Below are 15,489 nucleotides of genomic sequence, written 5' to 3'. Positions count from 1 at the left end.
CACATGATTATTTTAAAGCGCAAACATGCCACGCGGATCCTGCAGGTACAAGGAGCACTTTGCCGCTTGGAGGATAATCTTTTAGGACAAGAAGAAAAGTTTCTGTAGATGGGTAAATTCTCTGTAGCGGAACAGCTGATAGACGCTCTTGCAGCTCTGTGTCTCTCCATTTGAGGGATGATGTCATCATACATAGACAAAAGCGAAAACATTAAAGGCTTCCGTAATTGTAATTAAAAAAAATTAAATTATCACAAGGCTCTGTCTCTGTGTGTGTGTGTGTGTCTGTCTCTCTGTGTGTGTCTCTGCGTGTCTCTCTCTCTCTCTCTCTGTGTCTCTCTCTCTCTCTCTGTGTCTCTCTCTCTCTCTCTCTCTGTGTCTCTCTCTCTCTCTCTCTGTGTCTCTCTCTCTCTCTCTGTGTGTGTGTCTCTCTCTCTGTGTCTCTCTCTCTCTGTCTCTCTCTCTCTGTCTCTCTCTCTGTCTCTCTCTCTCTCTCTCTCTCTCTTTGTCTCTCTCTCTCTCTCTGTGTCTCTCTCTCTCTGTGTGTGTCCTCTCTCTCTTTGTCTCTCTCCCTCTCTCTCTCTTTGTCTGTCTCTCTCTCTCTTTGTCTGTCTGTCTCTCTCTCTCTCTCTCTCTTTGTCTCTCTCTCTCTTTGTCTCTCTCTCTCTCTCTTTGTCCCTCTCTCTCTCTCTCTCTCTCTCTCTCTCTCTCTCTCTCTCTCTCTCTCTCTCTCTCTCTCTCTCTCTCTCTCTCTCTCTCTCTCTCTTTGTCTCTCTCTCTCTTTGTCTCTCTCTCTCTTTGTCTCTCTCTCTCTCTTTGTCTCTCTCTCTCTCTTTGTCTCTCTCTCATTTATTACATCCAAAATGCACACACGCCTGATGTTTCTGTCCCCACGGGGACCTTTAGCGCAAAGGAGAGAGAGGGAAGAGTTAGTGTTAATAAGCAACAACTAGTGAGTGACAGATGTCATATTTTTGGGATTGTAATACACTCGATTTTTTGACTTACCTGCGATGTGCGTTCATTTTTCTGGCCTTTGGGTTAGGGCAGGGGGTACCCAACGTGGTGCCTGCCTGGAATCATGATCTATAGCCCATCCTAATTGCACAGAGTAACTTGCTGCGCTTGCTTTTAGCACGTGACTATCCTGGAGTGCACGTGCCATATAGTGGCATACCTGGCGGATGTAACCAATGCGTTGAGTCACAGCTCGGGGCAGGGACACAGCCAGCCCGCTATGGATGGGGAGGAGAGAGCCATAGATGTGGATTCTGACTGGGTTGAGGAGCTTGCCGTTGAAGAGGATGATTCCCAGGCAGAAGACTCGGTAAGTTGCAGCACCAGTCACCCACTTGCTTGGCATTTCCGCTTTCCATGTACCTATTTCTTCTCTGGATCTGTTATTTGTAGTATGTTATAAATATGGTAAGTGGGCGAGGTTCTCATGTAAATGATCACACAGGAAGCCTTAGATCTGTCATAGAACACAGTAATATTTTGGGGTGCGTATTACGCACACAAATGACAGCAGAGCCTAAGATTATAGTGGCTGCGTGACGTCACGTGTCCGTGGCGAACGCGAGAAACATGCACTTAGCTGGAGGCGTGGCGGACGCGTCACCAGGCTGGTTCGCCCTCATTGGCTGAAGCTCTCAGGTGGCCGGCGCGCAAAAAAAAACAAATTCAATTGTATTTTCAAAAATGTCCAGCACGGTCCAAAAAGCCCCCTGGACTTCAAGGGAGATATTTGCCTGACCGCTGCTTTACACCGTATAGAATAAGGCCCCAAGTCTTTATCTTTTTCAAAGTCGGTTCATTAAACGCTTAAGATAACAAAACTCTTTTTTCGCTCTTAAATCTGTCAGTAATGACTTATCCCAGGGGTGGCCTACTCGAGTTCTCAAGGGCCGCCAACAGGCCATGTTTTCGGGATCCACAACTGAGCCACGGATTGAGCCACCTGTGCTGAAGTAGGGATATCCTGAAAACCTGGCCTGTTGGTGGGTGCTTGAGGACTGGAGTTGAGCCCCCCCTGGTCTATCTGATTGACTTGGGGTTTTGGCACTCTGGGCAGTTTTGTGAGATCTCTGAACCTGGTGTAAAAACAACCCAGCGTATTGGTGTTTAAATAGGGAAGATTGATGCAATGTGAAAGTGTTAATGATATTGTGGTGTATTAGCCTTCAAGGCCTTATTTTTGAGGTGCTTAATAGTTATGTAAATTGTATTGTATATGGACAATATGCTCCTGCAACAAGACTGGTATGTAAATTGTATAGTGCGAATACATTGTACCTCTCCATGCATTTCACTGGGTTTCTTCACAATCGCCCATGTTTTATTGCAGGACGAAGATTCCCTGTGTAATAAACTTTGCACATTTACCATCACACAGAAAGAATTCATGAATCAGCACTGGTGAGTAGTCCCTGCTAGCTGTAAACCTGCTTGAGCTCACTTGATGAGAGCGGTGGGTGGGGGTGGGGGGGGGAGGAGGGGAGAGGGGGGTTGGGCTGGAGGGAATGTTACATCATTTATTTTATTTTCAGACTATCATACGCCTATTAAGTCCATTTACATGTTTATTTATAAAATGTTTTTACCAGGAAGTAACACTTGAAAACGAGAGTTAACGTAAAGTATGTCCTGGGCGCAGAGTTATAACAACACATGGTTACATTAAATGAACAGAGGTTATACAGTCAATTCACAGACATTTCATGGACAGATAGTTGGAAAATTGGGTACAGGGGATAAAAGGGCTGGTGAGTTTCAGATTGAAATTGAGCAGCTGTAACGTCAGCAAACGGCTCACACCCGCTGCGGCGACGCAGATGTAGACTGAAGGGGTTCAGATTGAATGTAGCTGTTTATGCAGCATGTATATTGATGCCTTGGTTTTCAGAACTGGTCACTGAGGAGAGGTCGAAGTGCCACTAACTAGCCTTTATAGTAGTGTATAACATGTGTGCGTGTGCGTGTGCGTATCTATACAACTGCTATACTGCACGGGTACATTAACTGCAAAAAGATTAGGAATAAAGGAAAATAGTAACAGCCACTCCGGAACTTGTTGAAAAATATTTTACAAAAGGTCAACGAAACTTTGAACTTTTTGTAATCAATATTTTTCATTTTATCAACAAGTCCAAGAGTGCCTGTTACATACAGAAAATAGTATGTAAATATATGTGCTTTGCTGCTGTGAACCGTGCAATCTCTCGCCGCAGTTTGGTTCCATTTATTGAGACGCGCTTACCCCTCGTTTCCCTGATTAGCGTTGGGGAGTCCCTTATCCGGCCCCGTCTGTCTCTTTCCTCAGGTATCACTGCCACACCTGTAAGATGGTGGACGGAGTAGGTGTGTGCACCGTGTGCGCTAAAGTCTGCCACAAGGATCACGAGATTTCCTATGCCAAGTATGGGTCTTTCTTCTGTGACTGCGGAGCAAAGGAGGATGGCAGCTGTCTGGTGAGTTTGGCGACCTCTGGTCCTTGCATTTCTTCCAGTGCCATCATGCGATACCTGTCGATGCCCCCCACCGTCCCCCCCCCCCAGGGTTTTACTCCCTCTTCCCACTGTGGAAGCCTAATCTGTCTACTAAACAAAAAGCAGTTCAGCTCCTGCACTCCTTTTACTTGCAACTTCTCTCATATGAGGTTTATTCCACCTGTCTAGCACCAAGAGGAGGTGATGAATACGGTGTATGTACTGTATAAGGTTCACCTGCAGTCACATATGGGGAAAGGGGCCGCAGTGCATGCCAAGGCAGAGCAAAGGAGGGGTAGGAAGATGGTTGCTGTGTTAGTAAGTGTTACTGTCCATCACCCCTGAGTTATAGGGTCTTGATGCAGCGTAGGACCTTCGTTTATTATAATCTCCTTCCTTTGAAGTGCAAAACCTTACTGCAGCAGGGCCAGACATCTTGAACATACTTAAAGCAGCCATACGGGTTTCAGTTTTTATTTAATTTTTTTATTTTTATTACAGCTTTGAAGCAGGGGGTCTTCAGAGCTGAACTGTGTTCATTTCTGCCCCGGGGCCCCATGCTTCCAGAGATACCTCTGTAAGGGGTGCCGGTAGTTCTGCAGTCAGAGAAACTGTGTGCCTAACATAATGGCGGTGTTTAAATGTCCTCCGTCGCGCGGGCCAATAGGAAGCTGTGATGTCATCCGGTGCGGCTACCTGTTGGCCTGCGTGACCAGGACATTTAAACTGAAAAGAAATACTGGCACCCCCTACGGAGGTAAGTATCTCTGGTAGTAGGGGGTCCCCGGAGCTCAAATGAGCACTGTTCAGCACCGGAGACCCCCTGCTTCAATCCTGTAATAAAAAGAAAAAAAAAACATGAAACCCGTATTGCTGCATTAAAAGTGCCAAGGAGAAAAAAAGAAAAACCTCTCCCCAGGCTCTGGTTAAGAGAACTCCCAGCAGCGGGATGAGCTCCACCATGAAGGAATCTGCCTTCCAGAGTGAGCCCCGCCTTCCAGAGAGCGCCATCCGCCATCCTGGCTCCTCCCTTGGTGAAAAAGGAAAGGTCACGATCAGCGACGGCAAGGGCTCCGATGACGAGAAGCCCAAAAGGAGCAGCTTGTGTCGGAACATCGAGGGCTGCAGAGAGGAACTCTTAAACCAGGTGAATGGTGACGGAGAAGTGGGGGCAATGACTGATTTGGGGATCCGAAGAGCTGAAAAGGATCATAGTACTGCTGGAGATTCATGTATGAGCTATGATTTACCCTACTCCTTCTCTATCAGGCTAACGTCTCGTTTGCACCACCGGTTCTGGACATGCTAAATTTCTTGATGAGTGCCATACGGAATAACTTTCAGCAGGCATCGGCCGTGGGGAGCAGCAGCAGAGCTCAGCAAGCCCTGAATCAGCTGCACACGCTGGACAAGAATGTGGAAATGACAGACCAGCTGATGGTAAGTGCGGGAGAAGGCCAGTGAGAGAAGGTGGTGGGGAGAGTCACAGAAAGCTGACTCGGGTTGTATTGTAATGGTAATTCTCGGTGCATTTTTCCAACGTTTTCCTGTTCCTCCAGGTTCCCACTCTGGGCTCGCAGGAAGGAGCTTTTGAAAATGTACGAATGAATTACAGTGGGGATCAGGGCCAGACCATTCGTCAGCTGATCAGCGCTCACGTGTTACGCAGAGTCGCAATGTGTGTGCTGTCCTCTCCTCACGGGCGCAGGCAACATCTCGCCGTCAGCCATGAAAAGGGGAAGGCGAGTGCCGATATACATCCTTTCTCAACTTCATCTCGTGCTGTTTGCTTATTTCTCCCGTATTATTCTTCCCTGAAGCCATGTTTAATATCCAGCTTTTCCCTCGTATACCATTTGCCCCATCGCGTATTTTAATTCCGTTAGTGTATTTACCCTGCTGCTTGGGAGACCGTTCTGAAAACCTGCTACCCTTTCTTTTTGCAGATTACAGTATTGCAACTCTCTGCACTGCTAAAGCAAGCGGATTCCAGCAAGCGCAAGCTGACCCTGACACGCTTGGCCTCTGCCCCTGTGCCCTTTACAGTGCTCAGCTTGACAGGTAACCCCTGCAAGGAGGATTACCTGGCAGTGTGTGGGCTGAAGGTAGGTTTACAATGTATACCTGACTTACTTATTCTTTTACCTCCCAAAGCAATAGTTTATGCTTCATGGCTTCTCTCATTCTCCCCTTGTGCAACAGGACTGTCATGTCCTCACGTTCAGCAGTTCTGGTTCAGTGTCCGATCACTTGGTGCTTCATCCACAGCTGGCAACTGGAAATTTCATCATTAAAGCTGTCTGGTTGCCAGGCTCCCAAACTGAACTGGCTATTGTCACCGCCGACTTCGTTAAGGTTAGTAAGGTAGTTCCTGGATACAGCTGATGTTAAAAACGACACTACATAGCTGAATGCTACATGCTCATTTGCCTAAAGGGCTTAAACGTGAGGCCCAACTACATAGATAGAACTACATAGGGAGAGGGAGCGGCTCAGTGAGTAAAGACACTGACTGGCACTGGGAGTTTGAAGCAGGGGAACCTGGTTCAATACCTCCTTGTGACCTTGGGCACTCCCTGTAATAACATAGATTGTAAGCTCCACAGGGCAGGGACATGTGCCTGCAAAATGTCTCTGTAAAGCGCTACGTAAAACAAGCAGCGCTATACAAGAACATGCTATTATTATTATTATCCACAGTGGTATATTCCTCCTGGGTCACTTTTGCCTTTAACATTTCAGTGGGATGTCCTTGTACTTTGACCCAGGTTGTACAATTTATGCCGCCACAGAATGATTTGCGTCATGTTAATGGATTCTCGTGACATTTATCTGTCCTCACTGCAGGTGTATAACTTGTCCATGGACGCCCTGAGCCCCACATTCTACTTCCTGCTGCCAAGCTCCAAGATCCGGGACGTCACGTTCCTCTTTAACGAGGAAGGGAAAAATATCATTGTGATTATGTCCTCTGCGGGTTACGTGTACACACAGATTATGGAGGAGGCCAGCAGCGCCAAACATGGACCTTTTTATGTTACCAACGTGTTGGAAGTCAATCACGAAGACCTCAAGGTTCGGGCCGATGTGTTTTAATGTTACTTTTGCTGTTCCTAAACTTAGCCACATGTGAGTGGGAGATTCTAGAGCAGGGGTGGCCAAGTCCAGTCCTCAAGCGCTACCAACAGGTCTGGTTTTCAGGATATCCCTGCTTCAGCATAGGTGGCTCAGTCTTTGACTAAGCCACTGATTGAGTCCCCTGTGTTGATGCAGGGATATCCTGAAAACGTGACCTGTTGGGGGGGCGAAGGGTAGTCTGGAGGACTGGAGTTGGCCACCGCTGGTCTAGTGGATGGGATGTTCTTTCTCGTTTTCAAACTTCCCAACCACTTCAGAAATGTTAATGACCTTCATGTCAGTCTATCATAGAGACCGTGACCCAACTGGTCAGGCTTCCTTTATTCTAGGGGAGATGTTTGTTTGCTTATAGCTCTGTACGCCTCATTATTATTATCGTTTATTTGTAAAGCTCCGACATATTCCGCAGCGCAGTACAGGGGGGCTACAGAGCTTTGATAATTACATAAACAGAATGAGGCACAAACATGCAATGAGGGGCCTGCTCCTGAGAGTGGACAATCTAGAAGGAATAAGGGGCAATGTTGAAGCAAAAGGTAAGGATGAAGTAGGCCTCAAGTTGGCTTTTGGGCCAGCCACACAGCTGGTTCCAGTAAGGTTTGGGAGTGTGGATGTTTGCGGGTGTTAGGGTGGAGTGTGGTCTAGCCGCACAGCTGGTACCAATAAGGGGTTATGGGTGTGCTAGATAAGTTTCCTTGAAAAGTGTGGTGTTCAGGGAGCGTTAATATGGTTGGAAGCTGGGGAGGGAGAGTCTGATGGTGCATGGAAGGAATTCCAGAGAGAGGGGGCAGCACGGGAGAAGTCTTCTATCTTGGCTCTTATAGTCTCTCCCTCTCTCCCTCTCCTTTACAGGATAGTAATGGACAGGTGGCCGGAGGTGGCGTGTCTGTGTATTACTCACATGTCCTACAGATGCTCTTCTTCAGTTACTGTCAAGGCAAATCCTTTGCTGCCACCATAAACAGATCTTGTCTGGAGATACTGCGCCTCTTCCCAATTAACATAAAGAGGTAAGGCTGGGAGAGTGTGGCTTGGCCATGCATGGTACAAGTAAAAGTTGTATTCACTCATCAACATGCCTTGTAATATCACAGCTCGAACGGAGGAAGCAAGACCTCCCCAGCACTATGTCAGTGGTCAGAGGTAATGAACCATCCTGGTTTGGTGTGCTGTGTCCAGCAGACGACAGGAGTTCCTCTTGTGGTCATGGTGAAGCCAGACAGTTTCCTGATCCAGGAGATAAAGACCCTACCAGCCAAAGCCAAAGTGAGTCAATGCACAATTTCCGCAGGGAACCGTTATCGATCTGTTACATAAGTTACAGCTCAAATTGTCTTTTGGTTCTTGCAGATTCAGGACATGGTAGCTATTCGGCACACTGCTAGCAATGACCAACAGAGGACCACCATGATCCTCCTCTGTGAGGATGGCAGTCTGCGTATATACATGGCCAACGTGGAGAACACCTCTTACTGGCTTCAGCCTTCTCTGCAACCCAGCAGCACCATTAGTATCATGAAACCTGTGCGAAAACGCAAGCCAGCTGCAGTCAGTAAGGAGCATTCATTGCCTCCATTGGGAGAATGCCTTCTGTGCATTTATGTAAGGAGTTCCAGTTCTTGGATCTCACTTTGGTATCTCTTTCCCTTTGCAGTGACCCGTGCATCCAGTCAGGTTACCTTTCCCATTGATTTCTTTGAACATAACCAGCAGCTGACAGATGTTGAATTTGGAGGCAATGACCTGCTTCAGTTGTATAATGCACAGCAGATAAAGCACCGGCTCAATTCGACCGGGATGTATGTTGCAAACACAAAGGTAAAAGAACACCGTACCTACTTGAGGTTTAGGAGTTAGGATATGCCTCGCTGCTAACAAGTGTTTCCTCTGTCTCTTCCTAGCCCGGTGGGTTTACCATTGAAGCTTGCAACAACAACAGCACAATGGTGATGACAGGAATGCGCATTCAGATCGGCACACAGGCCATTGAGCGAGCCCCGTCCTATATCGAGATGTTTGGGCGTACCATGCAGCTGAATATGGCACGGTCTCGATGGTTCGACTTCCCGTTTACACGAGAGGAAGCGCTGCAAGCAGACAAAAAACTCAATATATTTAGTAAGTTATTTGCATCGTTACACACCCCGTATTAATTCTCCTTACAGATACACCTGCAGTGAGGACTTTTTTTATGCACATGGGACTTTGCTGAAGAGTAAAGGGGAAAGTTGCGTGCTGTGAAGCTCTCCTCACGTAACCCCCAAACTTTCTTGTTGCAGTTGGAGCCTCTGTGGATCCAGCTGGCGTCACCATGATAGACGCCGTCAAAATTTACGGGAAGACAAAGGAACAGTTTGGTTGGCCAGATGAGCCCCCTGAGGACTTCCCATCTGCGTCTGTGAGCAGTGTGTGCCCTCCCAACCTGAACCAAGGGAATGGAACAACAGAAGTGGAGACCCCTACTCCACCCTCTACCAATGGCACCGTGCTGGAGAGGTGAGTGTGGGGGCCGCAGGTGATGGGAGACAGATGGTTTACAATTGCCCTGTGACTTCCACTGAGGATGGTAACCTGCTTAGCAGACATTAAAGCTTCAATGATTCTTGCTCATTTCTTTGTCATTTCTTGCTCTTGGGGTTAGTCCCGAGTTTGAACCCCTATTCCTTCACCTCACATGTTCTTGTTTTTTTTTTTTTTTTTTTTTTTTTTCTTTGCTCCCACAAAGTTCTGACCCTGAACCCCTAACGATCTTGGACCGGTTAGTAAGTCTTCTTCTCTCTGCACGAGTGAGTGTGAGCACAGACCCCGGCGGGTGTGCCTCTGTGCTCTTGCGCTTTGGTTTCTTGGCCCTCCTTGCATGGCGGTCTTTGGGTAACCTTTAGGTTATCCCATTGTAATTACTGTACGTTACTTAGGGAATGTGAGACCAAGCAAGTGACCCGTAGGCTGGTGAATGAAAATTGTAGCACTTGGGGCATGAAATGTTTTTGGAAACGGACCTTTACAGTTCTAGTACTAATTTTACAAAGATCTTATCTCTGGTTGGAAACTATGATACATGATGATGAAGAACTGCAAGTCCAGTAGATGATTTCTTTTGCGTAGATGTCTATATTGTTTGAGATTTGTAGGTGCTTCAACTATGGCGATGCAAGGTACGATTCCAAGTCATTAACACATTAGTAGTGCAGAAAGTGAGCACTGGCAATACACATTACGATGCATTGGCAAAGATCTGTAGCTTTGAGTGGCTTGCGTTGCACCCAAACACTGTTTGGCATTAACCTTTTACCTTGGTGATTATGAGAACTAAAGCAGATCATCCAGAATGGAATTAATACAGTGCTTGTGTAGCTCTGTGTGCAAGGCTATATATTGTGGAGCTTATACAGCAGAATTGGTACGTTTTATGATTCTGCTTTTGGTGAGACTCTGATTCTCACAGAATATCTTTCCTCCCCAGACTTGTGGGAAGTTCTCTGGAAGCTCTAGAAAGCTGTTTTGCTTTTACACCAGTGCCAGAGAAGGTATGTTTTCTGACTTCCTCGAGAGTATCCTGTAGAGCAACAATCTGGCTTTGATATAGTAACAGCCCACACATTTCTCTGACTCAGGAAAAGAACAAGGCTTCTGCTCTGGAATTGGCCACAGTTTTGCTGTCCATGCCCACTCCATCCAGTGTCCAGATCCAGACGAAGAGTCTTCTAGCCAGTCTGCACACAAGCCGCTCTGCATACCACAACCACAAGGTACCTAGCTCTTAAGAGAGGGTCTTTCCATCAGGGCTGCAGTATTCCTGCCATGCCGGGCTTTGTATTATCTTCTACTTGACTCCTTTTGCTTGGTTCTGTACTGTTTCTCAGGATCAGGCGTTGCTGAGCAATGCCTTGCAGTGCTTGAGCTCCTGCAGCCGGGATGGGAAGGACCTCGACCCCGAAGTGTTCCAGAGGCTGGTGATCATCGCTCGTTCCATTGCCATCATGCGTCCAAACAACCTGGTCCATTACACCGAGTCCAAGCTCCCGGTGGCAGAGTTAGGTAGGGAATTCTGTGCTATAAACCTGAAGAGGTAACAGTGGGTGAGGGAGTGGGGGAAGTGGATGGACTGGGCGCTTCCTAAACAATATAGTAATTAGTGTGATAAGTGACACACCTTAAGTACACACAATTAACCTATCACCATATAGTGTTAAAAAATAAAAAATAAAAACAGTGTACAGCAGCAGCTCAACTTCCTCTGATGGGATCGTTCCTAATCCCAGGATGTGAAGTATTCTTTTCTTGGGGTTGAGGAGGAGCGCTGGATCTCGTGATATGTAAAAGAATATAAATATATATAGTGCAGATGGTAATTCACTGCTTTAAAACGATGTAAAACATAAGAAATGAACTCACAAAAATCGTATAAAATCACTGCATGTCAGAGATCCTTCTCTCTCTGACTGGAGCCCTTTATGTTACTGGAGTCTGTATCCTCTCAGTGAAGTGGGTGATATGAAAATAAAGAAAACCACAAATAGTGCAAATAGTATGAACTATACAAATGTATTATGCACAGGTTATCAGGAAACTCACATTTTCCATTATAAGATTGGATGGTGGAGAGAACCGCCGATAGAAGCAGGCTGCTGTTCGGTGCTTCACTTTCCCCTCACAGTGTAGTTCAATGCCAATCTATGCCGTCGGGTGAGGGCGGGAAGCCAGAATGGGAGTAATCTTAGCAGTAGTTTGCCAGTCCTTCCAGGCGCAGAATCTCTCTAACTCTACGCGTTTCGCAACAGCTTCTCCTGACGAAGCTGTTGCGAAACGCGTAGAGTTAGAGAGATTCTGCGCCTGGAAGGACTGGCAAACTACTGCTAAGATTACTCCCATTCTGGCTTCCCGCCCTCACCCGACGGCATAGATTGGCATTGAACTACACTGTGAGGGGAAAGTGAAGCACCGAACAGCAGCCTGCTTCTATCGGCGGTTCTCTCCACCATCCAATCTTATAATGGAAAATGTGAGTTTCCTGATAACCTGTGCATAATACATTTGTATAGTTCATACTATTTGCACTATTTGTGGTTTTCTTTATTTTCATATCACCCACTTCGCTGAGAGGATACAGACTCCAGTAACATAAAGGGCTCCAGTCAGAGAGAGAAGGATCTCTGACATGCAGTGATTTTATACGATTTTTGTGAGTTCATTTCTTATGTTTTACATCGTTTTAAAGCAGTGAATTACCATCTGCACTATATATATATTTATATTCTTTTACATATCACGAGATCCAGCGCTCCTCCTCAACCCCAAGAAAAGAATACTATAAACCTGAAGACCTGTTTAAACAGTGTAATGTTATTCGTGGTGACTAACGTGGCTTGCTTTATGTGGAATGAGGGCAGTCACGGATTCCAGCACTTATTGCATATCCTTCCCTTTTTAGAGAGTGGGGAAGAGAAGAAAGAAGCCCAGAAAGGTGCAGAAGGCGAGGAGTATAGCTTTATCACACAGCTGGTTAACCAATTCTGGAAACTGCATGCCGCAAAACCCAAGAACGCTTTCTTGGCTCCCGCGTGTCTACCAGGTACATTGTGCCAATGATTATGAAGGGTTTTCTCTGGTACAAGCTTCTATGTGGGAACATGGACATGTCTCCTAGCTGGTGCTTGTGAATGAGTGTTTGATCAGTTCTCAAAAAACAAAGAAAGGGATAGGGAGTGATCAACTAAGGACCATACTAATTTAATGGAAATTCGATAATTATCAAGTGGGTGCAAACCTGTGAACTGAAGTGAATCAGGAAAGTGGCGAGCACACAAGGCAGTGCACTCAGAGTAGAATTCACTTAGATGCACACCACATACATTTAAAATATAACCTTTATTGACATTACATAAAACATATATTACCGATAGTGTAGGTGTAACCAAGATTAAAAATAGATTAAATTACATTTGACGAGCAGGTTCAAATGTGGCAAAGCCTAATATCCTGACCCAACACTGCACCAGTGCCCGTAGTGATGTTGTAAGACTCCTACTTGGAAGTCTTTATTTTAAAATTGACGAATCTACAGCTGACCAATAGTTACATTCTCATAGTTTGATTGTGAGTTTCACATACTGGCACTTATTTGCTGTTCCTGTGTATATATGTGTGATGCCTAAGGCTCATAACATCTGCAGTGATATTTGTGTGACTAGTGCAGTGTTGGGTCAGGATATTATGCTTTGCCACATTTGAATCTGCTCGCTTAGGGAGTTCCACCTTTACTGCTGCATACACCTCTCGTCTCTGTCTGGATCACACTATATCTATGACAATCACTATATGTATCTGACCTAGTATTACCACCTAATTAGGAGCAGTAGTCTGGTATTAGGACTATTTCATACCTCATTTGCTATTAAGTGAGCTCCCCACCTATGATTGTAATTTCATGCACCTATCTGGTACTATCAATATATGGGATTTATAGGTGCAAACTAGGTTTTGGTCCTAGGTGGTTTACCTATACCACGGCTGTATCTGCCTTGTATCTCCTAGATTATTAGCTTTATATGCTATTCAGTGGCTTAATATCTAGATCATATGACAGACAGTCGTCAAATTTAATTTAATCTATTTTTAATCTTGGTTACACCTACACTATCGGTAAAATATGTTTTATGTAATGTCAATAAAGGTTACATTTTAAATGTATGTGGGGTGCATCTAAGTGAATTCTACTCTGAGTGCGCTGCCTTGTGTGCTCGCCACTTTCCTTTGATCAGTTCTCTCCTCCACCCCGCAAGTCTGTGGCTTTGCAAGGGAAGAGTTGACTTGTGTTTGTGTCCCTTTTCAGGACTGACGCACGTGGAGGCCACAGTCAACGCTCTCATTGATATTATACACGGATACTGTGCGTGCGAGCTGGACTGCATCAACCTTGCTTCCAAAATCTACATGCAGATGCTGCTGTGCCCGGTGAGTGGTTGGGGCTTTGAAAGGGGGCTGGCATGAGGGTGCTTGGTACTTAAAGCTGCAGTTCAAGCTGCCGTTTTAAAAAAAAAATAATAATAATTTTCATTCAATTTGTGCATCAATACAATCTACACACAGACAAGTGATTAGCTAAGTTGCCGATCGATCCATTCTCATGTGATCGATCGGCGGAATTCGGCTTGGAGTTCCCTAAATGCATCTGGAGTCAAAGTTCTGAGAGGAAGATCATGTGACCAGGCAGGCGCGAGATTCAATTGGTCCACTGGTTCACTTCACAGAGAGGTCAGGGCTCAAAAAGGTGATGCTGTTTCACAAAGGGAAGGGGATGTGACTTTGTAAAGGGTTACTATAGGAACAAAAATGCCTGTTACATTAGAAGACATTTAAAATGGTTTTATTTTTTATTTTGTAAATGCTACAAGTATTTTCTCATAGTACAGAACTGATTTATTTACCCCCCAAAACCACGTAGGATATTGCTTGAATTGCAGCTTTAATAATCCAGAAACACTCTGTATATGATCAGTTGTGCAGACAATGATTCAAAAAGGGGAGCTGTGTTTCTTTTTCTTTCTTGGTGCTGCGGTTTGCCTGCCAACCTACGTACTGCAGTGAGCGTCTGTTGTTCCTAATGATGCCTGGTATTCATTTACAGGACCCTGCCGTGAGTTTCTCCTGCAAGCAAGCGCTAATCCGCGTGTTGCGGCCCAGGAGCAAATGCCGTCACGTGACCCTGCCTTCCTCGCCACGCAGTAACACGCCCATGGGTAAGGGCTACGTCTCGTTATAGCAGAGTATGCGGCGGGTTTAGCGCAGAGTCGCAGCACGTGCGAAGAATACTGAGCGCTCCAACCTGGACAGAAACATTTGTAATGGCTAAATATGGCAAAAGAATGGTCCTTTCGCCCCCCAAAAAAGGCCTGTAAAATCTGTCCTGGGGGGAGTGAAAGATGAAAGGGTCTTAAAGGTACCGTCTTGTCCTCGAGAGACCCCCCGGGAAGCAAAATACTATACAAACAAGCAAACTACAAACGAACATATTCAGAACAGATTAAATCTGCCGTACGCTCCTGTGGAGGAAATGGCAGACGTTTGTATTGCTCTCGTATTTAAAGCCGCTTTTTCTCTGAGATTATTAATGGTGAAGGTGACACCCATTGTACACAGTTTTTAAGATTTGTTAGAAGGTGGATTTATTTTCTGAACAGAATTTCCGTGACTTCACCTCTTAATACATTTCGTCCCCTTTGCCAACACAAATCATTTCTATAGTGTACACCAGAGGTGGCCAACTCCATTCTTCAACACCCCCCCCCCCCCCCTTCCAAACAGGTCAGGTTTTCAGGATATCCCTGCTTCAGCACAGATTGCTCAATCAGCCGCTCAGTCTTCGACTGCACTACCTGTGCGGATATCCTGAAAGCCTGACCTGTTGGTGAATCTTGACGACTGGCGTTTGCCTCCCCTGCTGTAGATATTTAGTATATATGAGCAGAAAATGTTTTTAAAGCGCTCTGACGGGAAAAGCACAACTGCGGCAAAGCCGTGGTATTTGCATCTTTGCCTATTTACGGTCGGTTTGCTTTTGACATTGACAAAAGTCGCACATTTCATACCCTTTTCTGTAATAAAGGGGCAGAAACTCACTGGCGTCTGCAAGCGGTGGGAATGTGGCTAAATGCAGGGGTCCTCACCTCCAGTCCTCAAGACTCCCCCCAATAGGTCAGGTTTTCTGGATATCCCAGCTTCAGCACAGGTTGAGCCACTGATAGCGCCACCTGTGTTGAAGCAGGGACCGATTTGCGCCACCTCGGATGAAGCAGGGATATCCTAAAAACCTGACTTGTTGGGGGGGGGGGGTCTTGAGGACTGGAGTTAAGCACCGCTGGGC

At 46.0% G+C, this 15,489-nt stretch overlaps 1 protein-coding gene across 14 annotated transcripts in view; it reads left to right on the top strand.

The window, feature by feature from the left end:
- Window positions 1–15,489, top strand: part of UBR4 (ubiquitin protein ligase E3 component n-recognin 4) — an 85,667-nt gene that overhangs the window by 29,128 nt on the left and 41,050 nt on the right. For 10 of the 14 annotated variants that reach the window (XM_075606011.1, XM_075606018.1, XM_075606017.1 and 7 more), the window contains exons 34-55: window positions 1,136–1,327; window positions 2,348–2,418; window positions 3,323–3,470; window positions 4,408–4,635; window positions 4,758–4,928; window positions 5,048–5,230; window positions 5,435–5,593; window positions 5,691–5,843; window positions 6,336–6,563; window positions 7,479–7,636; window positions 7,721–7,892; window positions 7,977–8,178; window positions 8,281–8,444; window positions 8,528–8,744; window positions 8,906–9,122; window positions 9,352–9,384; window positions 10,090–10,153; window positions 10,241–10,375; window positions 10,490–10,664; window positions 12,058–12,198; window positions 13,459–13,580; window positions 14,254–14,365. In XM_075606011.1, the coding sequence (XP_075462126.1) occupies window positions 1,136–1,327; window positions 2,348–2,418; window positions 3,323–3,470; window positions 4,408–4,635; window positions 4,758–4,928; window positions 5,048–5,230; window positions 5,435–5,593; window positions 5,691–5,843; window positions 6,336–6,563; window positions 7,479–7,636; window positions 7,721–7,892; window positions 7,977–8,178; window positions 8,281–8,444; window positions 8,528–8,744; window positions 8,906–9,122; window positions 9,352–9,384; window positions 10,090–10,153; window positions 10,241–10,375; window positions 10,490–10,664; window positions 12,058–12,198; window positions 13,459–13,580; window positions 14,254–14,365 (3,445 nt within the window). The remainder of the gene's footprint in view (window positions 1–1,135; window positions 1,328–2,347; window positions 2,419–3,322; window positions 3,471–4,407; window positions 4,636–4,757; window positions 4,929–5,047; window positions 5,231–5,434; window positions 5,594–5,690; window positions 5,844–6,335; window positions 6,564–7,478; window positions 7,637–7,720; window positions 7,893–7,976; window positions 8,179–8,280; window positions 8,445–8,527; window positions 8,745–8,905; window positions 9,123–9,351; window positions 9,385–10,089; window positions 10,154–10,240; window positions 10,376–10,489; window positions 10,665–12,057; window positions 12,199–13,458; window positions 13,581–14,253; window positions 14,366–15,489) is intronic. The other 4 variants (XM_075606021.1, XM_075606020.1, XM_075606014.1 and 1 more) reach the window with 2 other exon arrangements.

The sequence above is a fragment of the Ascaphus truei genome, chromosome 6 (genome assembly GCF_040206685.1).
Source record: "Ascaphus truei isolate aAscTru1 chromosome 6, aAscTru1.hap1, whole genome shotgun sequence".
Classification (NCBI taxonomy): domain Eukaryota; kingdom Metazoa; phylum Chordata; class Amphibia; order Anura; family Ascaphidae; genus Ascaphus; species Ascaphus truei.
This window is presented reverse-complemented; position numbering and strand designations above follow the sequence as displayed.